Raw genomic sequence first — 25,830 nt, 5'->3', positions numbered from 1 at the left:
CACCACTCCTCCATTCGCACACTGAACACCGGTACTCCGCAAGGCTGTGTGCTGAGCTCCCTTCTGTACTGTCTCTACACCCACAACTGCAGTCCGGCCCACAACAACAACCTCATCGTCAAGTTTGCTGATGACACCACAGTGGCCGGACTCATCTCAAAGGGAGACGAGGCAGCTTACAGAGAGGAGGCTCTGAAATTGGCAGCCTGGTGTTCAAAGAACAATCTGGCTCTGAACACCAGGAAAACCAATGAGATCATTGTCGACTTCAGGAGGCACAGCACCGACCTAGCCCCCCTTTACATCAACGGCGAGTGTGTGGAGAGGGTCCATACCTTCCGGTTTCTCAGCGTCCTTATCTCCGCTGACATCTCCTGGACAGACAACATCACAGCAGTCATCAAGAAGGCTCAGCAGCAGTTATACTTCCTGAGGATCCACAGAAAGCACAACCTGGACTCCAACCTGCTACTGACCTTCTACCGCTCGTCCATCGAGAGCCTGCTGACATATTGTATCACAGAATGGTACGGCAGCTGCACCATGGCAGACAGGGTGAGGCTTCAGAGAGTAGTAAAGGCAGCACAGAAGATCATCGGCTGCCCTCTCCCCTCCCTGATGGACATTTACACCTCCCGCTGCCTCAGCAGGGCAAAAAACATCATCATGGACAGCTCCCACCCTGGATCTGATCTGTTTGACCTGCTGCCCTCAGGGAGGCGCTACAGGGGCATCACAACAAGGACAAACAGACTCAAGCACAGTTTTTTCCCAAAAGCCATGACCATTCTAAACTCACACATGCACTGACTACACAATCTAAAACCCGGACTTCCTTCTATCCATCAACTGTGCAATATCAAATATCTAAATGGTACTGATAATAACTGTGCAATATCTGTATACTGTACAATATCATTACTCTCACGGTCCAACATCCACTACTCACTGCACATGATCATCATTATTGTGCAATATTTAACTTATGTGCAATAACCCAATAGGGCAATAGTTATTATTCTTTCCATATGTATATAGCATCACAGAACTTTTTTGTAACTTTTTGCACCATTTTTTTATAGTAATCCCTCACTATATCGCGCTTTGACTTTCGTGGCTTCACTCTATCGAGGATTTTATATGTAAGTATATCTAAATATACAGTATAACGCAGATTTTTTGCTGCTTTGTGGGTTTCTGCGGACAATGGGTCTTTTAACTTCCTGTACATGCTTCCTCAGTTGGTTTGCCCAATTGATTTCATACAAGGGACGCTATTGGTGGATGGCTGAGAAGCTAACCAATCAGAGCACGCAGTTCAGTTCCTGTGTGGTGATTGGCTCAGCGACGGAGCGCCAAATTCAATTCTGCTGCATTAACCAGGAAGTCTTGTCTCGCTCATTCAGCATCAACGTGTTTTGCTATGTAAAGACTTTTGTGCTCTTTTGTGTTTATCTTTGTGCATAGTCAAGCCCTTCGTTATGGCTTCAAAACTATTTGCTCCTGCTAGTGCTGCAGGGGCCGTGCCCAAGCACCAACGGAAGATGCTAACGATTGCTGAAAAGGTAAATGTTTTGGATATGTAGAAGGAAGGGAACAGCTATACCGCTGTAGGACACCATTACGGCATCATTTTATTTAAAAAGGAGGAAAAGAATATAAAATCTACAGCCGCAGTGTCCTTTAACCAGGGCGCAAAACGAGTTGTAAGTGGACGTAATAAGGAGGTAGTCCAGATGGAATCTGCTTTAGGGATTTGGATTGCAGGAAGAGGAACAACGGCGGTGCTACAGTCACCTGAAGAAGCTCCTTTAGAAAAGCTGTAATGCTCTCCTTTATTGTGCAGTAAAATTAAACTCATTGTTATCGAACAAGTCATCATGTCATTGTTGGTGAGTAACCATAAATAATTTTCTACGTACAGTACTTAGCACATGTACATACGTTTAGTGTCACTGTACACACATTTTACTGCATACAATTTTTCTTGCATTGTACGTATTTATAGCTGGTAGCCTGTCTATCGTAATGTCTGTAACATATGTGATATCAGAGACATTCGATATATTTAAAATAATATTTAACAGTGTGTTTACATACAGTACATAATTTCAACAAATCTTATCTTATCTATGCTGTATAACTGTGCGGGAAATGTTTATAAGAGCTTAAAATATATAAAAATAACCATACGAATATATGGTTTTTACTTCACGGATTTTCACCTTTCGTGGGGGGTTCTGGAACGCAACCCCCGTGATCGAAGAGGGAATCACTGTATTTGTTAATTTACTTGTTGCGTTCTACATATATGTCTGCACTGAAGGAGCTGCTTTTAATCTCATTGTACATGTGTATAGTGACAATAAAAGTCTGGTAAACCTTTTTGAGTCAGTAATCGACAGGAGAAAAGCTGTTCACTGCGTCATTTAACCCTTAACTACTCACACCATTTCTCATCTCTTAAGTACTCACACAGTGTACTTTATGCACAAGTGTTAAAATGGCTATTTATTTGCATGCTGTGAGGTTGTAATATAAAATATTGCAATAATTTTAAATTGTACATGTTTTTAATGTAATTTAATATCATATTACTGAATAGTATGACACAGTCTAGGACTATCCGAAAATAAACCTGATCCACGCTCATTCGTCACCAGTCACACTTTCATCCACTGTAGGATTTGTATCACTTCGGTTGTTGAATGTTCTTTGCAGTCAAAGTCACTGCAAGAAGAACATCTCATCGTTGTCATACATATATAAGTACCTGCAAAGTGTACCAAATGCACCATATGGAACTTGCGACTGCACATTCAATCATAAAACCGGCTGGGGGCACACTGGAGAGAAACCATTAAGGCAGTGTACTTGTAGTGAATCAAGTTGAAGAGAGATGGTGAATGCTGTCGGTAGGTTCATGTAAAAGGACATTGGACAAAAATAACCGAGATTGGTGAACAAAATACAGAAGTGTGAGTAGTTAAAGGTTAATTACTCCTCGATAAATGCCTTTGAGGGAGCATTCATCATGGCAGTCTGTTACAGTAGGGTCAGAATGATCAGAGAAACAAAGGATAGAGGTTCATTTTATACACTATTGAATTTACATACTGTGTCAATCCATGCATAGATCTTACTGTGGTTGACTCATTGACTTACACTCAAATGACTTATATAAAATGAACATTCTGGTTCTTCTTACAGCTTTTGGGTTGAGCCACCACTCTTGACATTTCTGTGTAAGTAACAACTGTCCATTCTGGTTGTTTTATAGGACATCTGCTGATTTCTTAGTCATCTCTTAGTCATCTTTCAGTTCACTTTGTGTGCTACATCTTTGTTTCCTGATATACCTGAATAGTTTTCTGTCATTTAATAACCCTTTATGTTGTATCTTTAAGATGAATGTTATATTTGAATATTGAAATCATACCCAAACACTTTATTCTAAATGACTATGTGACCCCTGTCTAATTTTCTTCCACTAGTCTAAGTCATAAATGGGTTTCAACTGCTTACCTACTCCTCTCAGCATTGTGTAGACACACTTTAATCTACATCACCTCTTTGAAGTTTATTTCTACTATGCATTGCCATGAATAGGCACGAGTAGACCGAAGGTGTCGCAAAACGAGTTAAACTATTCTAACAACAAATAAGTAAAACCATGGAAATGGAATCCACGGATAGTGAAAATTTACTGTGTCTAATTAAAAACAAAAACTAAGCAACAGCCCTACTTCATATATTAACAAATGGGGAGTGGTCTCCGCTCGACTTTCTCTTAAACTCAGATAAGGGGATGGATATTTGAGGAGTAAATCTCAAGGCAATGATTATATTTTTACATTATGTACATTAAAGAACCATCAACAACAAATCAAATCAAATTAATAAGATATCAAACTATTATAATAAAAGTAAAGTTGAATAAATTGGTCTCTGCAGCTGCATGAATAAAAGTTAATGTACCACTTCTGGTTAGTGGAAAAAACTCAAAAGTTGATAGAAATCTACATTTTGTACCTAATACTTACAGTATATGCAAAATTTGGTTGACCTAAGTGAAAGCGTAATCAAGTTATCATGTTTACATACACACACACATAATTCTAAAAATGGTATTTTCAGACTCAGGGAGGTCTAAAACGTCGAGATTCATAAGAATCTCAGAATTGAATTTTTGGAGGATTCCAATTCTTTCCTTATACTTCATATACGAGAAAGTCACGGAGGTCTAAAACGTTGAGATTCATCAAAATCTCAACATTAAATCTTTGGACAATGTGGAAACTGAATGTTTACTTCGTTCCCTTGTACTAATTCATGTTTGAGAAGTAGGCTTTACTAAACCTTGTAACAGCATGCTTTGTTTTAGCAAACAGAAAAATGTTTGTGCAAAGGACTTAAGGTCTGAGCATTCCACACATGAGTCTGCCTTATCACGTTGTCCCTTAGCTTACATCTGAACGCCATAACAAAAGGAGCCAAGAAATCAAGTTTTACAAGGGACATTAAAGGGGCTCAAGGTTTGTGTATAATAAATGTGTTGACTGATACATTTAATAATGATATTAAATCACGCATTTCTAGGGGTATAAAACTGGACCCCACCCAACAGACGGGGTTCAGAAGAGCCCTGACGCTGTCATGTACATTTGATTGTCTGCTTTTCTGAAACTCTTCTCACCGTGACTCTGAAAATAAAGCTGCTTTATAACCGCACCTGCTGTCGGGTCTGAGATTTCGTCCACAACAATTGCAATACTTTCCCTATGCTTTGTATACGAGAAAGTAATGAGATAATAAACTTTTGTACATCCCAGCTCTAAAAGCAAATCACAGAGGAGACCACTCATTACTCCCATACGTGCTGTCCCAGCTCTGAATGGAAAAGAGCAGCATCACTCAACCTGAAACCTACACAGAACACATTTTCTACTGAGAGGAAGAGAAGCAAAGCATCCAGTTGGCTCAACATGCAATGCTGTGGAATGGGGAAGGAAATTATCGTACCTTCAGAAACACCTAATAACTTGGGGAAAACATTCAGGCTTCACACAGACAGTGATCAAACCAAGGTGAAGTTTCTTGTTTTGTGTACATAGTACAATGAGACTCTTACTGAGATACTTTACCCACACAATAGTACAATACTAACAACTGGCAATCTATAGAACACTTTACAATGATATTAATGGATGACTGTTGAGTTTCCCCTTGGGATTAATAAAGTATCTATCTATCTATCTATCTATCTATCTATCTATCTATCTATCTATCTATCTATCTATCTATCTATCTATCTATCTATCTATCTATCTATCTATAAGTTATAAAGTGCCTTTCATATCTATCTATCTATCTATCTATCTATCTATCTATCTATCTATCTATCTATCTATCTATCTATCTAGCTACTAGCTAGCTAGCTAGCTAGCTAGCTTTAGTGATGCAAGTGTCAAATGAACTGAAGTAAAGTCCATGGAATTCTAAGGCAATGCACAGGCCACTATGCCACTGCCTGATCACAAAGGCACAGACTAAAATGTATTGAACTAACAGAGCTTAACCTTCACAAACCTGGTTAATTCATTTCAGGGTCTTGAGGGGCCAGAGCCTATCCCAGCAGCACTGGGAGTAAGGTAAAGAAGAACCGTGGCTTGAGTGACGCTCCATTACAAGACCGGTGTCAACTTTTAAGTCTCTAAATAACCTCACCAGTGTTCCTTGAGGGATGTCTATCATGTTTAAAAGTTAAAAACACAATTTCTATAGGTGATAAGTTTCCATAATAGGTACTAAGGAAGCAACACTCCAGTGCTGAGCCTTTTATCTCTTTAAGCAAACTCAGTGCTAATATTTTTGTCTCTGCAGTTTTACAAGTCATAAGCAGCGATGGAGTGACTGTGGTACATGGGACTGTAGGAGGAAGTGTGACGATTGACTGCAGATATGCACAAGGATTTGAAAATTATGAGAAATATCTGACTAATGTTAAATATATGTGGAACAATGCCCTGATCAAAACAAAGAACCCCAACACTCTGGTGACGGAAGGTCGATACTCTCTGTATGATGACACCTCTGCGAGAGTTTTCACCGCGACCATCAAGGAGCTGCAAATGAGTGATGCCGGGACGTACTGGTGTGCAGTGGAGAGGACCCTGAATGATGACTACACTGAGGTCAAACTCACCCTCCATCAAGGTCAGTCAATTCGTGCAGATTTAATAGCACTTTGCCTACTTCCTTTTTTAGGCCAGACTTATTTTTGAAGTAGTAGCTGTATCTGGGCAGCTAAAAATACAAAGAAAATGCTTTTATAATAGTGTACTGAGCTGTACTTACAACAATAGGTGGAGTTTCCACTTCCTTTTTATGTGCACATCTTGCACTTGCCAAGTCTCTGTCTGTCTGTCTGTCTGTCTGTCTGTGCACATGAAACAACTCATGTCCTACTTGACCGAATTTGTTAAAATTTGCCACACTTATTCTTCAATAAAATTCTATCAGAAAACTTTCCTTTTTCATTTAGATTTCTTAAATAGAATACATTGCACAATGTTTTGAAATTTCAAAACCACCCACTAAAAAGCACTGCCAAATTTTTGAACTCATTAGAGGAACATCCTGTGCGACCTCAAATATGGATTTATTTAGTTTCAAATTGAACTTGAGAGGGGACATGACAACTTGCATATTTTGTATTATTTCTTATTTTACTCATCCAAAAGCTTTTCCTCATAGCAAAATAGATTATAAATTAAATGTTAGTGATTAATCAGGATAGGAGCACATACACAAACTGCACCTCTAGTACACCAGCTTTCATTTCTAGCCCAATTATCCAATTCAGGATCCTAGGATGATGCCCATAAAATATGCAGTATGATCTCCTCAGACCCATTCAATCAGGGTTGAGGTGACAAGACCATATCCTGGCAGCACTAGGGACAAAGCAGGGACCAAACCTCGACATGGCTCACTCATGCACAGATGGTTTTGGAAGGTGAAAGGAAAGTTGTCACAGCTGGAGAAAAACCAATGCAGTCGCAAAAAGAACATGTAATCTCTACATAAACAGGCCCAGGGTTCAAACTCGGTTCAGTATATTACTAGGTCAGATCAGGTCAGGCTGGAGAGCATGCACTGGTAAAGCACGTTGCCGTACCCACCACACAATGAAACAACTCGGGATCCTGGTTGGCAACCCTCCAGGCAGACATACAGTCCAGTCCCACCCTCCAGAAATGACAGTCTATCTGCCGCAGCCAGGTGTTACGTGGGTGTCCCCTTGTCCTGGTCCAGCCACTTAGGTCCTCAACAATGAGGATCCTGTGAGCCAGATCACCCTCTGGGAATTGCGCCACATGGCCATAGTCCCGTAATGGACCCTTCCTCACAATACAGGTAATGTGTCTCATTTGGTACTCTGTGAGCAGCTGCTCATTGGGCACAAACCAGTGGTACCCAAGGGTTCTCCGAAGATACAGAGTCCTGAAGGACTCCAGTCTTCATCTCAGGTCACTGGATAGCATCTCGCAACCATATAGCAAGACAGGAAGCACCAGGACTCTAACGATTTGGACCTTCATCCTTTTGTAGAGATATCGGGAGTGCCACACACCCTTTTGCAGTGACCTCATGACCCCCCATGCTCTTCCAATTCATCTACTCACTTCATAGGAAGAGTCTCCAGAGACATGAATGTCACTGCTGAGGTAAGTAAACCTCTCGACAAGGTTAACACTCTCTCTGCAGACAGACACACTGCTGATGGCTGTGCCCAAGAGGTCATTAAAAGCCTGGATCTTGATTTTTACCACCAGAAAAAAATGGCTACGCTAATAGAGACAATACTCTACTAAATCAAAGATCTAAAATACAGGCTTCCGTTTCCTCAGGAGTAACCACTTTATAAAAATTCACACACACAAAGAATTGGGGGTGATTTTGAAATGCACATCACTGGTGCTTGCACCTGGTCTTCTATGTAGTCTTTTGATGTACACCTCAATGCACCCTGCAGAATAAGCCAGGGCTGGACATTAGTGGTGCACAATTTCCAGTCTCAGTTGCTTAGATAGTTGATGCTGCTGTCCTCATGGCAGCTTGTGCAATGGGGCTGGATATTAATGACATATATCATCTCCATTTTTCTGTTATTTTCACATTCAGTGCTACTGCAATTCTACCACCATCAGGTGAACAGACACAGCGTGATGAAGACTGGAAAAAGAAAGCTGATAAATTATCAAGGTCAATGCCAGGAGATCAATCCAATCTAGCGACTTAATTCAAGGGGGAGACAAACTCATAGTAGCAGAATCAAAGCAGGGTCAAAACCAAAAAATAGATTTGAAAAACACCCAGCAAAAAAGATTCTATAAGGTAACCACAGAATTGGACATTGGAATGACCTAATCGGGAGCTATTGGTATGGTTGCTTCTGTGACACAGTAGAGAATGACATACAACTTATGAACAAAATGGCGGAGCCTATACAAAAAAAAAAATGGCTTTGTGGGAATACTCTAACCAAAAACGTAATAAATGTAAAATGCTCAAAATATGCATTTAAGGAAGAAACTAAGGTTGGCCAAAATTTCTTAATAAAAAAAATTGAGAGTGGTCTCCTCTGGACTTATACTGAGATATTTGAGGAGTAAACTGCAAGACAATGATTATATGTTTATATTATGTACATTAAAGAACCATCAACAGCAAATCAAATCAAATTAATAGTAAGTTGAACATTTATTACAAAAGTAAAGATGAATGAATTGGACTCTGCAGCTGCATGAGTTAAAGGTAAAATATTACAGTAGACCCCTGTGAAGTCGTGGTTCAGAGTTCGCGGCCTCAGTCATTTGCTGATTTTTCCTTAGAACCTACTGTATCTAATAATTGTTAGCGGAAACCGCAAATATCCTCCGCAATTTTTATGGCATTTTTTGTGGCAATGCTGTAATGTAGAGAGAACAGAAAGCAGCTGTAGAGAAAACCGCGACTTGGGATGGTGAAGGTAGCCAATAGAATTTGAAACTGTAACTCCCAGCAGTCCCTGCTGTGGCTCTGATTGGTCTTCTGCTGAGGGTGCTGAGGCTGTTGAGGTCAAAGGATGTCAGCATGGCTTTTAAAAAGGGGGTCGGTGACCAAAAGCAAAAAAAAAAAAGTTTTTGTATTTTGTGCTTCAAGTTCCTGTTTGTCTGCCCTCTGTTGGGTTACCTGTACTTATTTGTTTTGTCCTGGATTGTTTCGTGGTTGGCATCTGGATTGTGTGGTGTCTGCCTGTTTACATGAGAACTGTAAGTAGATTCATGGCCATCCTACAAAGAAAAGAGCACTCCTGAACCCCTCCACCCATCTTCACCATTTCAGGAACTACCGGTAGGACTATCTGTACATTCCCATTCAAGGTGTGGATCTCTGAACTATCTATTTTCATCAATACATTTCATCCATTGCTATATTTCATGAACTTTTTCATGATTTACTGTGTGTGTTTTGCTTGTATTTAATGTGTAATCACTGTAAGGGGAACAGGGGTGGTATTGTTGTTTTCTTTTTTCATTTGTTTTCATTACATTCTTTATTTCCTGTTTGATTACTGGTTTGCTTTGTTTTTGTCTCTGTTTGTGAGTGCGCGCAGGTTGGGTGCGTCCCTGGAATCGCCACAATAAAAATAAATAAATCACCGTCTTCTCGATTGTGGCTTCTCGCTCTACGCTTACTTAAATGCCTGAACAGTACCTGTCCTTTTTGGCTGATTGCTTTGTTTCTCTCTTCTCCCCCAGACATTCTCTGCTCCTGTTGGGGGTTCTGCTCCCCTATGATGTTTGTCTATTGTTTAATGAATAACTAACTGCATACTGAGCTCCTTTTACTTCTGAAAGAGACATGTTTGTTTGAAGTGTTTGAATAAAGTTCCTGTCTCTACAATCTCCTGTGTTTCTATGCAAGTCTGTGACCCAAAGCGTGACACCCTGCAGCATTGCAGCCTCACCCTGGAATTAAGCCGCTACACTAAGACCAGCCTGCAAGCATCAGCGCTTACCTCTATGTGCTTGCGTGCTGCCAGTTCAAGCACAGTTGGCTCAGTGATTTACTGAGTTTCATCCATGGCGTCAGTTGCACTTTGTACAAATTGTTCCAGTAGTTTTTACAGTTCATTAGCAGTTTGTAAAATGATCAGTGTTGCAGTAATTGTGATGCTCTTTGCATGAAAAAAAATGTGTACTATTAAAATTTCAGTTTTTCTTTGTTAATTGTGACATTTACTTAAAGTGCAACAAAAAAGTATTTGGCATCCAGGGATGCATTAACCCCCAAGTATGTGGCAGTTTAAGGGTTAAAGCCCCAAGATGCCACCGAAACGCCCTGCACCTTCTAAGGCTTCTGGCAATTAAAACGCACTTGCATGAATTACAGTACATATAGCGGTAACATCGGTATTTTACATTCTAGCACTGCAGGAGACATAGCAGTACAGTATACAGGTTTACCTTTACATTCTTTATTTTTAGGTAAAGGTATTAAGCTGAGTTTGAAATTAAATTAAATGGTTTATTTGGGCATATTTAGGGTTTAAACTATGAAAATAGGCATTTTTTTAACCTCATCCAAAATTCACGGTTTTTCACAATTAACAATTTCAGGGTGCTCTAGGAACGTAACCCCTGTGAAATTTGGGGGTGCACTTCCGGTTAATGAAAATAGCCCAAAAGTTGAAAGTTAGTACCTAATAATTGTATCCAAAAAATTTGGTTGATCTCTAAGTGAAAGCGTACTCAAGTTATTGGGTTTACATAACATGTACACATAGACAGACACCCAGACATAACTCCAAAAATGGTATTTTTGGATTCAGGGAGGTCTAAAATGTCGAGGTTCATCAAAATCTCAAAATGGAATTTTTGGAGGATTCCAATACTTTCTTTATACTTCATATACAAGAAAGTCAGGGAAGTCTAAAACATTGAGATTCATCAAAATCTCGACATCAAATCTTTGGATGATTACAATACTTTCCCTATGCTTCGTATACGAGAAAGTAATGAGATAATAAACTTTTATGTGTCCCAGCTCTAAAAGCAGATCACAGAGGAGACCACTCATTACTCCCATACATGCTGTCCCAGCTCTGAATGGAAAAGAGCAGCAGCACTCAACTTGAAACCTACACAGAACACATTTTGTACAGAGAGGAAGCCAAAGCAAAGCATCCAGTTGGCTCAACATGTAATCCTGTGGAATGGGGGAGGAAATTATTGTACCTTGAGAAACCCCTAATAACTTGAGGAAAACATTCAGGCTTCACACAGGCAGTGATCAAACTAAGATGAAGTTTCTTGTCTTGTATACACAGTACAATGAGACTCTTACTGAGATACTTTACCCACAAAATAGTACAATTCTAACAACTGCCAATCTATTACATGCACAGACACACAGACAGACAGACACAGGCATAATTCCAAAAATGGTATTTTCAGACTCAGGGAGGTCTAAAATGTTGAGATTCATCAAAATCTCAAAATTTAATTTTTGGAGGATTCCAATACTTTCCCTATACTTTGTATACAAGAAAGTCAGGGAGGTCTAAAATGTTGCGATTCATCAAAATCTCGACATCGAATCTTTGGATGATTACAATACTTTCCCTATACTTCATATAGATCATCCATCCATCCATCCATTATCCAACCCACTATATCCTAACTACAGGGTCACGGGGGTCTGCTGAAGCCAATCCCAGCCAACACAGGACGTAAGGCAGGAAACAAACCCTGAGCCGGGCACCAGCTCACCGCAGGGCACACACACACACACACACCCACACACCAAGCACACACTGGGGACAATTTAACCTAACCTGCATGTCTTTGGACTGTGGGCGGAAGCCAGAGCACCTGGAGGAAACCCACGCAGGCGCAGGGAAAACATGAAAACTCCAGGCAGGGAGGACCCTGGAAGTGATCCCAGATCTAATAATTGCGAGGCAACAGCGCTACCCACTGCACCACTGTGCCGATCACTTCATATACAAGACAGTAGAAACATAGCTAGGAAATCTTATTTTCTATAACAAAAATGTATTGTCTTTTCAGACAATAGTTCATAACAGTTGCATTCAGGTGTTGTCCTCATGGAAGCTTGCAAATTGGGATGAAGTCGACCCACAGGCTCCAGCAAGGTGCACTTGTGGATTCACAATCTGTGGTTCACTCACCTTGTCACGTGTGTTGCTCATTCGACTTCTCACCATTACCCTGGGGAAAATACAAAACTGATGGTGAGCTAGTTGGAAAAGCCCAAGAAGAACCAACAGGCTGTGAACCTACAAGTGCTAAAGTCTAGGTAAATGCTTTATTAAACATTATTTAATGAAGGTCAGTTCCTTACTAGGGTTTATTTTGGTTACTAATGTTATTCTTAAACACATTTCATCAATTCTCATGTAGTTAGAGTGCTTACAAGCAATCTCAAGGACTTAGACTCCATCTCTGCAATATATAAAATCATTTTACAATCCCTCCCTTTCAAAGATCCAAGAGGACACTGGGAAAAAGATCTCTCAATTAACATATCAGAAAAGGAGTGGAAAGTTGCAATGCAGAGAATTCACTCGAGCTCCATATGCGCAAAGCATACAATTATACAACTCAAAATTATATATCGAGCACATCTGTCTCGACTAAAACTCTCCAAAATGTTTCCAGGGCATGATCCAACCTGCGAACGTTGCAACCAAGTCCCAGCCTCACTGGGTCACATGTTCTGCGCCTGCACCAAATTAACATTATTCTGGACAAACATTTTTAATTACCTCTCAGACAGCCTTGGACTCACAATCCCTCCTAACCCATTAACAGCTGTGTTTGGGGTTCTTCCAGAGGGGTTTAAAGTGGAGAAGGACAAACAAATTGTGATGGCATTCACTACACTCTTGGCACGCAGACTCATTCTGATAAACTGGAAGAACCCAAACTCTCCTCTTTTAAGTCAGTGGGAAACCGATGTGTTATATTATTTGAAATTGGAAAAAATCAAATACTCAGTTAGAGGATCCGTACAGACTTTTTTCAAAACATGACAGGATCTAATCAGTAATATTTTAAAATAAGTTCATAAAGCACAGAGAACTTATTTAATTAGGTATGTTTACAAGCCTTAAATCTTACGCCGTTTGGCTTGCTCTCTCTCTCAGGGTGGGGATCGATCTGTTCTTAACTCAATTTTTCTTTTTGTAAAAACTTGATTGCTTTGTATGGATTGCAATAAAATTAATAAAATTCATATAAATTGTTTGCAATTAGATGTTCATGTTATGAAAATTCACTTCATTAAGGGGGGCTTTTAGCCAATGATTAGCTCTTTCTTAAAGCGGAGGAAGACTGAACGGCTCTCCTATTTGTGCCCTCTCGACTAAATTAGGATACAGTCACTAAGATGTCTCCTCAGACCCGGCTCCAGGTAGACATTTAACTGGGCTAAGTCTCCATAAATATCATTTTAAGCATCCTTCCTCAAACACCCCTCCCTTGTCGGGCATGGCTGGTGTGTGCAGTGAGGTGACAAGGCATTGTCATTGTACTTAAGTAGCTTGCTCATAACTTTACATTTACTTAAGTCACTTTTTATAAAGGCATCTCTGCTTTATTAACGTATGACTGTTGGGTACTTTATAATGAAATGTTCTTTTTTCTTCTAGATCATGGTACTGAATCTCACTGGAAGAGAAGTAAGGCAATTTTTATTTTCTTTCAATGGACTAAAATCGTGAAGCTGGTTTCCATACTCTAGTTCTACTCCACAGGTCCATGGACATAATGATGCCGTATTTATTAGAAATTACCTTATAAAAGTTTATCTGAAAACCTGTCTAAGTGTTAGGGTTATTCATTCAGTGCTACAATCTTTTGACTGTAATTTTGGTTTAGTGATTGTTAATGCAGTTATATTGGTTATTAGGAGTTTTGTAATGGACTTTGGCATGTTTTCTATCTATGCTACACTAATCTGATGTCACCTCTAAAACACTAACCAGTATTTTCAGTTTGAACATTAATAAAACTTAGACAAAGCAGGCCAACAAAGCTTGCCAGTCCTATCCATTTAATCCTTCTAAAATAACATTGTGTCAAGTTTTGAAAGTCCCTAAAGTCCCACTGTCTACCACACTACCTGGTCACTTATTCCATGTGTCTGTGTTTCTCTGTGTTAAGAAAAACGTCCTAATGTTTGTGCAAAATTTACCCTTAACAAGTTTCCAACTGTGTCCCCGTGTTGTTGATGAACTCAATTTAAAGTCACAGTCTTGATCCACTGGACTAATTCTGTTCATAATTTTAAACACTTCAAACATGCCTCCTCTTCATTTCCTTTTCCTTAAACTGTAAAGGCTCAGCTCTTTAAATCTTTCCTCCTAACTCATCCCCTGCAGCCCTCTAATTAGCCTAGTCGCTCTTCTCTGGACTTTCTCTAGTGCTGTTATGTCCTTTTTGTAGCCTGGAGACCAAAACTGCACTCAGTACTCCAGATGAGGCCTCACCAGTGTGTTATGAAGACTGAGCAGAACCTCCTTTGACTTGTACTCCACACATCAAGGCGCTATATAACCTGACATTTTGTTAGCCTTCTGAAGGCTGTCTGTCAGTTGAAGTGTCAAGCCCACTGTGACTCCTAAATCCTTCTCATAAGGTGGACTTTCAATTTTCAGACCTTCCATTGTGTATTCAAACCTCACATTTTTCCTTCCCATTTACATTTACTTACATTACATTTCATCTGCGTGAGCCTGTCTGTTGTTCAAGTCCCTCTGTGACGATTCAATGGATTGCAGATTATCTGCCAATCCAGCTAACTTGGTATCATTTGCAAACTTAAATTGACCAGCTTGTCAGTTATATTAATATTCAGATCATTTAGATATTTTAAAAACAGCAGCGGACCTAACACTGACCCCTGCTGGACACCACTCTTAATGTCAGCCAATTCTGAAAAGGTTCCTCGCATCATCATCCTCTCCTTCCTGTTTCTGAGTCAATTCTGCCCCCATCTACACACCACACCCTGAACTCCAACTTCTTTTATGCCCAACCTCTCATGTGGCACCTTAACAAACACTTTCTGAAAGTCCAGATAAATAATCTCACAAGCTCCACTCTGGTTATTTTTTATTTATTTGGTTACTCTTTATTAATTTCAAGGGCCCAGCAGAGTAGCATCTCTTTTGGCAGTGACAGGGATTCGAACTGGCAACCTTTGGGATAATCAGTGAAGATCCTTAGCCTCAGATCTACCACTCCACCCAAGGTTACATCCTTTTGTTGCCTTCTCGTAGAATGCCAGCATGTTAGTAAAACACGACCTCCCTCTTTTGAACCCATGCTGACTGTTCAGTAAAACTTCTGTACTTGCCTGGTGTTGCTCAATCATTTCCTTAATAATTTCTTCCATTCAGTTACTGGACTATAGTTGGAAAACAATACTGAGAGTCTTCACCAGAATAATCTGAGAAACGCATGCTAAATCACTGACATAATTGAAAAAGATTTATCCACAATCTAGAATAATGTGCTAACATTAAGTTATCATCTTAATGACATCACATGACTTCTACACAATAAAAAAACAAAAAAAAAAAAAGCAAAACAAAAGGACATGTCATGAATGTGCGCCAGGGGGTTAACTTCCAGGCTCATCTTAGGTATGTGGTACCTCCCTGAGATGAGACGGGGCACTGTCATTAACAGTCTGGTCTCCAGTTCTCTAAGAAACCGCTTAAAGAGCCAGAGAAGCTCTTGTTCTTTCCAATCTGGATGATATAAAAAAGAAATGTACTTGGAAGGTGGAATTTCATTTGGACCTGAGAGGCCAACTCTCAGGAGCAACTCGGGATCGTAATTATCTGCTAGAGGGCAATAAGAGGCCACAGTCTCTACTGTTTAACGGGGTCTTACTTCTACCCGCACTTGCTCTTCTATTGAAGTGCAGCCTCTCAGACTTGATAACCCCGTAGGCAAGAAAGTAGGAATCCTCCCACTCCAGGTGCCCTAGTATTTACTTCAGTCATTCAAGATATTAGGACAAAGAATAGAAATGTAAAAGCAGATTCATGACAGGAGAAAATTTATTCATTTGCAATTCGAGTTTTCTGTCATTTTACCATACAGCATAATTAAAAGCATTTTTATTGTTCTTACTAGTACAAAGTACATTGAAAAGGGTATAGTATAATATAGACAATATGCAGAATAAAATGCAAAATACAAAACAATTTGCCTAATAAACTAATAATAGTAAGAATAGAGCTGTCTGATTGTCTAGTGTCCTGTCAAAGGTTGGCACCTGCCTTATGCCCACTGCTTCTGGGACATGCCTGGCTCCCTGTGACTCTGAGATTATTTTTACTTAGCATATATATTCCTGGATAGAAACGTATAAAAAACAACAAAGTGGCAGAAGTAAAGTGCACTTTATTTATTTTTGCCCTTTTTAAAGAGAATTACCCTAATAATTTATTATTATTTTATTAGTGCCCTGTGATGGACAAGTAATTCTATCCAAGGACAGACGCTCCTTGTGCTCGATGATGCAGATATAAACTCCGGCCCCCATTAACTCTGGACTTGTTTGAAGATGACTGAATGCATGGTTAATACATCATTATTTACAAACCTCTGAAGCAATATCTGGAATTTATTGCAGAGGCATATCAGCAGAATTTGAATCTAACTGCATCCAGCAGGGGGCACACGCTTCCTGGGAATAAGTTTAATGATTGTAGCTTTTACTAAAACAAAATATCAGAGTGTAATTACAGACTGCAGTACCTATGAGGTCAATCATGTAATGCCCCAACATCATGAAACGATCTCAATGTCAGTCACAAAATGCCCATCACATTACACTATGGTTAAGATTAAGGCCCTATTGCACTATGGTCAAGATTAGATTAAGTTTAGGGCCCCATTGCACTATGGTTAAGTTTAGGACCCATTGTACTATGGTCAAGATTAGGGTTGTGGGAGGGTTATCTGACTCAAAGGGCGTTTCGTAACTGATGTTCTAGGCATTACCTGACCTACGTCATAGATATTGCAGGCTGTAGTTAGATCCTTCTCAACCATAAGTCTCTCTCTCTCTCATATACTGTATACTGCTCAAAAAATTTAAAGGAACACTTTGTAATAAGAGTATAGCATCAAGTCAATGAAACTTGTGGGCTATTGATCTGGTCAGTTAAGTAGCAGAGGGGGTTGTTAATCAGTTTCAGCTGCTTTGGTGTTAATGAAATTAACAACAGGTGTACTAGAGGGGCAACAATGAGACGACCCCCAAAACAGGAATGTTTTTTACGGATGGAGGGCAATGACAATTTTCCCTCCTGATCTGTTTTTTCACTAATTTTGCATTTGACTATGGTCTGTGTCACTACTAGTAGCATGAGACAATAACTGGACCCTACAGAGCTGGCACTGGTAGTCCAACTTCTCCATGATGCCAGGCACATCAATATGTCCCATTGCCAGGTGGTTTGCTGTGTCTCCCAGCACAGTCTCAAGGGGACAGGAGGAGATTCCAGCAGACAGGCAGCTACTCTAGGAGAGCTGGACAGGGCCCCTTGCAGTAGGTCCTTAACCCATCAGCAGGACACACTGGTATCTGCTCCATTGGGCAAGAAAGAACAGGATGAGCACTGGCAGAGCCTACAAAAGCCACTGGTGTGAATGTCCCTGACCCTAGGCTGGTGCAGTGGGTCCTGGGTTCCTCCTGGTGCATGGCAATGCCCGACCTCCTGTGGCGAGAGTATGCAGGCAGTTAATGGAGGATGAAGGAATTGATACCATTGACTGGCCCCCACGCTCATTCGCCTGACCTCAATCCAATAGAACACCTCTGGGTGGGACATTATGCTTCAGTCCATCCGCCGACACCAGGTTGCACCTCAGACTGTCCAAGAGCTCAGTGATGCCCTGGTCCAGATCTAGGAGGTGATCCCCCAGGATACCATTTGTCATCTCATTAGGAGCATGCCCCCTGTCAGACCCCCAACATTTTCAGGCATGCATACAAGCAAGTTGGGGCCATACAAACTACTGAGTATGATTTAGAGTTTCTCCAATGAAATTTTGACAAAATGGAGGAGCCTGCTGGCCACATCATTTTTTCACTTTGATTTTCGGGGTGTCTTTGAATTCAACCCTCTGTTGGTTGATCATTTTCATTTTCATCAAACAATATGGCATCCTTTTGTTCCTAACACATTACCCAGTCCATATCAGTAAAGATATCCAGCAGGATTCTTTTTCCCATCGAGATCTAATGTTCCTTTAATTTTTTGAGCAGTTATATATATATAGGTCTCCTTACTGCAAGGCAGCAGCGCTACCCACTGCACCACCGTGCCAACCCATATATATATGTGTGTGTGTGTATATACATCCATCCATCCATTATCCAACCCGCTATATCCTAACACAGGGTCACAGGAGTCCACTGGAGCCAATCCCAGCCAAAACAGGGTGCAAGGCAGGAAACAAACCCTGGGCAGGGCGCTAGCCCACCACAGGTGTGTATATACAGTATACAGGTGCCGGTCATGAATTTAGAATATCATGACAAAGTTGATTTATTTCAGTAATTCCATTCAAAAAGTGAAAGTTGTATATTAGATTCATTCATTACACACAGACTGATGTATTTCAAATGTTTATTTCTTTTAATTTTGATGATTATAACTGACAACTAATGAAAGTCCCAAATTTAGTATCTCGGAAAATTAGAATATCAATTAAGACCAATGCAAAAAAAGGATTTTTAGAAATGTTGGCCAACTGAAAGGTATGAACATGAAAAGTATGAGCATGTACAGCACTCAATATTTAGTTGGGGCTCCTTTGGCCTGGATTACTGCAGCAATGCGGCGTGGCATGGAGTCGATCAGTCTGTGGCACTGCTCAGGTGTTATGAGAGCCCATGTTGCTCTGATAGTGGCCTTCAGCTCTTCTGAATTGTTGGGTCTGGTGTATTGCATCTTCCTCTTCACAGTACTCCATAGATTTTCTATGGGGTTAAGGTCAGGCGAGTTTGCTGGCCAATCAAGAACAGGGATACCATGGTCCTTAAACCAGGTACTGGTAGCTTTGGCACTTTGTGCAGGTGCCAGGTCCTGTTGGAAAATGAAATCTGCATCTCCATAAAGTTGGTCAGCAGCAGGAAGCATGAAGTGCTCTAAAACTTCCTGGTAGACGGCTGCATTGACCTTGGACCTCAGAAAACACAATGGACCAACACCAGCAGATGACATGGCACCCCAAACCATCACTGACTGTGGAAACTTTACACTGGACCTCAAGCAACGTGGATTCTGTGCCTCTCCTCTCTTCCTCCAGACTCTGGGACCTTGATTTCCAAAGGAAATGCAAAATTTACTTTCATCAGAGAACATAACTTTGGACCACTCAGCAGCAGTCCAGTCGAGACGCTTCTGACGCTGTCTCTTGTTCAAGAGTGGCTTGACACAAGGAATGCGACAGCTGAAACCCATGTCTTGCATACGTCTGTGCGTGGTGGTTCTTGAAGCACTGACTCCAGCTGCAGTCCACTCTTTGTGAATCTCCCCCACAGTTTTGTTTCACAATCCTCTCCAGGGTACAAGCGGTTATCCCTATTGCTTGTACACTTTTTTCTACCACATCTTGTCCTTCCCTTCGCCTCTCTATTAATGTGCTTGGACACAGAGCTCTGTGAACAGCCAGCCTCTTTAGCAATGACCTTTTGTGTCTTGCCCTCCTTGTGCGAGGTGTCAATGGTCGTCTTTGGACAACTGTCAAGTCAGCAGTCTTCCCCATGATTGTGTAGCCTACAGAACTCGACTGAGAGACCATTTAAAGGCTTTTGCAGGTGTTTGGAGTTCATTAGCTGATTAGAGTGTGGCACCAGGTGTCTTCAATATTGAACCTTTTCACAATATTCTAATTTTCTGAGATACTGAATTTGGGACTTTCATTAGTTGTCAGTTATAATCATCAAAATTAAAAGAAATAAACATTTGAAATACATCAGTCTGTGTGTAATGAATAAATCTAGTATACAAGTTTCACTTTTTGAATGGAATTACTGAAATAAATCAACTTTTTCATGATATTCTAATTTTATGACCGGCACCTGTATATATATATATTACAATAAAATATTATATCATTCCCTAGTGGTATGACAGTGATTCCAAGATGAGGAAAAAAATAATAACACTTTACTTCTTTAAATATTGGCTGGACACTCAGAATAATTCAATTTTCAAAGGAGAGCTACTGCCCAAAAGCATGGAGTTGTGGAGTTCCTGCAGTTGGCTCCAGCATGCTTTGACAGAATTCAGGAGGCATGGTTTCTAGGTACACAAAGGAGTGATGTCTTCTATCTGTCCATAGGTGAGATCTTAATGTTCAGGGCAATTGCCAGAGGCTTTATATTTTCTAACAGTCCAAGGTTCCCAAAGTAAGAGCATGCAATTTCCAAAAATGGATTCAATCATGGCTGGAATAGCATTAACAGAATTAGCACACCATAACTTGTTAACCACAAAATGACCATCAACGCACGTGGAATGCCTACTCTCTTTTAACAGCCTGCCTGAGGTGTCTCCACTTGTCTCTTACCATCTCCCTGTCTGGTTGCTTACATGGCACTACTTTTACTTCCTGTCAGATGATTTTGTGTGTCTTCAGGTGTATTATTTTAAAACCTCAATTACCTATTTAATTAAAATAATGCATATGAAATAAACCTCACAGATCACAGCGGCACTCTTCAAACCTTTGACTACACTAATGTAAATAACATCACTGAATCATAAAAAGTTCATTTTCATTTGTTCTTTTCTAGCCTTTTGCCGTCGTGTTGAACCAGCTTTGCAACCAACCCCATGACCAAAGGGACATCGCAGAGCATCAGAGCTCCAGTTCAATAGAGGAGGACCACCATCTTTACGGGTCTGCCCACAGGTGTATTCACAAACATGTAAGTGCTGCACTAACACCCAGCTGAAATGTACTGAACACAGCATTGTCCAATCAATCAGTGAAGCTGCTTGGATGCAATTTGCAGATAACCCTCAATAAACAAAAGCTGACACCCAAACATCGAAAGCATCTGGGAAAAGGAAGAAGAATGAAGGCTCATTAAGTGGTATTGGGAGAGAGAGAGATGGGCTGATGGGACTGAAGCAAATAAGAACATAATAACTTTTTACCACTTTCAGTTTCCACGTAAATAAAACCTGAGGCAAAGCCCGGACACATAGCTGTATCTACATTAATAAAACCGACTTGATATCCAATTGTCTGCATATATGTTTGTTCCAGCATCACTGAAAAAATACAGCAGATTTTAATAACAATTACAGAATTCGCTCAGGGGTTGTCTCGTTTAGATTATGCCGGCCTATTGCAGCAGCAGGAGGGTTTGGTTAAATCTTAGGCTCCATCCACATTATCATGTTTTCATTTAAAAATGAAGGTCTTAAACGAAAATGATCTCCACGCATGGACATCATTTCCAGAAGTCTCCCTGTCCACATTGAAACACCCGAAAACACTTATGACGGTGCCCTTGGAATGGAAATGTATAGTGAAAAATTCAGAGCCCCTTAAAAATTAGATTCACTTGACAGAAATTATTAAAGGAACAGCAGTAAACACGTCAATGCGCTGATTAAGGTCAAAAGTAATAGTCTCCAGAACTGGCCATGGTCAATATAAAAAAAACTACAGATGTTAAAGCTACACTTAAAAAAAAAAGTGTTTAGCACTAGGTTCATTCACAAGAGAATTGATTATAAGCTGTCCACAGCAATCAGAGGTAATGAGGCACATTACCTGCATCATAAAGGATTGTCAGTTATGGCACTACGGCCATGTGGAGCGATTCCCCGAGGGAATCAGGTCCTGGGATTGTTCCAGGTGGCTCATCAGTATTACTTGGAATCACTCCTAGGTGTACTGGAGGTCTTCTGGGCTCTGCAGCTCCCCCTGGTGGCCCCCACGGAACCCAACAGGGCTTCACCAAACTCCAGTTCCCGACATGATGTAATAGAAATTTTTATTTTTGTATTTTGCAAATTTCTCATTTCTTCTTCTCTGGCTACATCCAAACTACTGTTTTCATTTAACAACATAGACATTAATCTCCATTTTTTGCCTTTCGTCCACACTACCCAGGGGCCTCATGTATAACGCCGTGCGTAGAACTCGCACTATAACATGGCGTAAGCACAAAAGCCGAAATGTGTTTACGCACAGAAAAATCCAGATGCAGGAATCTGTGCGTACTCCAACTTTCACATTCTTCCGTTACATAAATCCCGATCAGCGTGAAAACTAACGCTCGTGCACGCGCATTATGTAACGCCCCAAATCCTCCCAGAATTACGCCTATTTGAATATGCAAATCAATATAAATCGCCCTTAAGCGCAGCCTTCTGTGAAAAGACAATGGGAAAAGCACAGGGAAAATATAAGAATTTCAGCGAATACCAAGTGGAGGCAAAGCAAAAACATACTATTTGTTCAAATAAACCGTGGTATAATCAACAAAATGAAGTTGATCGAGTGACATAGCGTGTTGGAGAAACTTGAAAGCTCACATTCACAAAATCGCACAGTGCCGGAAATAAAAAAGAAGTCACATATCAAAGTTGCTGTGAAAAGAAGAGTTGTAGCCCACTGTCTGAGTGTCATATGAAAGTTTATTAGGGTACAGAGAAAAAAGGCACACGGTGGGGAAAAAGCACGAAATGTCAACTTCAATCTCGACATTTCCACTTTAATCATGTAGTTTATTTTGTCATTTAGTAGAACATTATAAACTTCATCTTAAAATCGTTTAATTAACCAGTTTCTCAAATCAGATCGTAATTAAAGTAGCACGTTAAATGCTTTGTTTTGTATTTGATCTTCTACTGTATGTGATCTATGTGTGTGAATCACTACTTGCTTCTTAAACTGGCTCTCTTCCTCCAACTGGACACAGAGTCCATTACATTCGTGATATTACAGCTCTCTGAATAACTAAAATACTGAGATGTATACGTGATGTCATTTTCATGATGATAGGAGCTAAAGCACATTATTAAACATGTGTTTCATGAGCCTCGTGCTCATGACAAGCATTTATCTTTTGTCGAAATTTGTCGCTGCTTTTAGCTGTGTTGTTATTTTCTTTCTGTTTTATATTCAATATATATTGGCGTGCGCCCAAGAGTCCTTGCTTTTCTTTCCCAAGTAACCAATCGCCATACAATCAGCTCTGTAATAGACGTTAAGCCATCTGTAAGCTTAGCCGATTCTTCAAAACGTTTAAAGAACATTGAAATATCTTCGTAGTACATGTTTAATTATTCTATCCTTCACGACACTCCCAGTGAAGAATATAGATTATTTAAATGAAGTTAAAGTTTTATGTGTATAATTTAACAAACATATTTTGCTGCATTTCACCTTAAAAATGATATCGTCATCATATGTACAAACGCGCTTTATAAAGTGGCCCAGGTTGTGAGATATTATAACTGTAGTGCAAGTTTACAGTGGGGTGATTGTACTTATAAGTACAAACCGTTCTACAAGGAGCAATTGATTGAGTGCATTTAAAGTTCTTGGGATTAAACGGTTTCTGAACCGCGAGGTCCGTACAGGAAAGGCTTTAAAACGTTTTGCAGTGGCTGAGACAGCGTGTCCTTAAAGCTGTATACCGATAATTCTCTTTCATATCAGCTGCTGCTGTGATTCACACTCAGATACAGTGATATAAATACTCCGAGTCGTGCAGTGAGAGTAATATGGAAAAAGATAATCCACTGTGGCAACTCCTAACGGGAGGAGCTGAAAGAAGAAGAAGAAGAAGGAGAAGTGAGAGTAACAACGCTAAAGCAGTTATGGTATTTGGAATACTATGGCTGTTCCCTGGACCATTATATTGTTACGAGTTAATTACAATCAGATGCATTACACTAATAAACAATATGCGGTTAGGTTCTGTGTATTTATAAAGCCGCGTCATGAAAATAATGAGTAATCACACAAGAACAGTACCATTGCTTTGACGCTGGGTGCCGCCAGTTTGCAAAACCGAGCGGAGAACTTGCGTACGACAAGGCATGAGGTACCGTGGAAAAGTGCGTGGCTTTACGGCAAGTGTAGGTTTTATACATCGCGATTTGAACGTGGAAAAGTTCTTACGCAACATTTCTGAGAAACTGGTGCGAGATTGGAGGCGGCAAGACGGGTTCTGATTTAATGATCGATTTTTTGGGTTTCAGGACCCTACCTATATGCGAGTATATATGGTAACTTACCAGTCGCTATAGTCCAGCGATAAATTCCATGGCTGGTGACATCACCAGCCTTTCAAGGATTTTTCCAACAATGTGCGCATGTCCAGTGTAGGCTGACATTTACGTCAGTGTTTTTGGATGTTTTAGTGTGGACAGAGATCGTTTTCAAATGAAGAAATGTGAATGTAGCCTCCATTTCAAATGGCTGTAGTTCCTTATGACTACTTAGAGCAGGAAATCTCTGGTCAAATCTCTTATCTTATTTGCAACTGTGAAGTTTTGAAACAATACCTGGGAATGCTGGGAAACACTGTATATCTACATAAATAAAGCTGAGTTGGCATTTGTAAATACATGTACGTATTTGTTTTTATGTTTATTCCAGCATTACTGGCTAATGGTTGTGCATATTTTAATAAAAACATACTGTATAACTGAAATTGGATATTGTTGAGTTTCTCTTTTACAGTACGGCATTACGTTCCTTTTATGACAACATAAACTAACTTTAAAGATGACTGGTTGATGATGAAAGATAATCAGATGGGGTGGATTGAGGATGAACCAAGTGGGAGGCATATTTATAACGAGGATTCATCTCATCCAGACCTACCCCTTTCATTTCATTCAACTGCAGCTCCCTGCCATGCATTTCTGGTCAAATGATTTCTTTTGTGGGGTCATGTATGTTGCCTACTCTGCTGAGTGTTAAGTAAAATTTACTAAGACATTTGCCTAGAAACACAGCTTGAGGAATCCAACGTAACCCTGAATTATATGCAGTCATGCGCCGATTTATGGTCAACCGAGTAGAGGCGTTTTGTACACATAACTGAGGGCCATGATGATTTAAAAAAGCTGCAGTAATAAATCTTTCATTATTATTATTATTTCACAGGGTCTCATATATTTTCTGACTCTTGGAGGGCCCTTTAAAGTTTGTTTTTTTTTTCAGCGCTGCTCCACGTGACCAATTCGGCCCGTACTGCCTTCCTTACACCAGTGTTTCTCAACCTATAGTCACACACCCCAGTTTTGCCTTTTTTTAATTCATTGAAGACCCACTAGTAGCAACTGCAAAATGGCCCCTTGGTGAAATGAGTGTGATCAGGACTCTCCCTTGGTGAAATAAACTCACTTGGAAATTGGAGAAGCATATCGTGCTGATGATTGCTAACGCAATCCACTGCGACTCACTTGGAGACCAGCTGCAGCAACGCAGGCGCAAACCAATGATGGAAATCTGTGGTGTACTGGTGGTGTGATCTAGTGGTACTGAAACACTGCCTTACATGGACCTGCCATGCTATCATTGAGACGCACCATAATGGCATACTGGTGACCCACACCCAATTCAATTGCAATGCCATGTACATATTTTTGGCTAACATACATTCAAGTGGCTAGTCCAAAAAAAAGCTGCAAGTCGGTGCATGACTCTGTGTGTGCATATATATATTGTCACACGCGTGCGAGTAGGA

General features: G+C 40.3%; 1 protein-coding gene across 2 annotated transcripts in view; it reads left to right on the top strand.

Moving 5' to 3' along the window:
- The window catches only part of LOC120526279 (CMRF35-like molecule 3), a 52,461-nt gene extending 30,162 nt beyond the window's left edge, over positions 1-22,299 (top strand). For both annotated transcript variants that reach the window (XM_039749386.1, XM_039749387.1), the window contains 3 exons: positions 5,884-6,216; positions 13,724-13,753; positions 20,902-22,299. In XM_039749386.1, the coding sequence (XP_039605320.1) occupies positions 5,884-6,216; positions 13,724-13,753; positions 20,902-20,945 (407 nt within the window). In that variant the 3' untranslated portion in view covers positions 20,946-22,299. The remainder of the gene's footprint in view (positions 1-5,883; positions 6,217-13,723; positions 13,754-20,901) is intronic.
- The last annotated feature ends 3,531 nt before the right edge of the window (positions 22,300-25,830 follow it).

Source organism: Polypterus senegalus, chromosome 3 (assembly GCF_016835505.1).
Source record: "Polypterus senegalus isolate Bchr_013 chromosome 3, ASM1683550v1, whole genome shotgun sequence".
Taxonomy (NCBI): domain Eukaryota; kingdom Metazoa; phylum Chordata; class Cladistia; order Polypteriformes; family Polypteridae; genus Polypterus; species Polypterus senegalus.
Note: the sequence above shows the minus strand (reverse complement) of the source record. Positions and strands in the feature narration are given on the sequence as shown.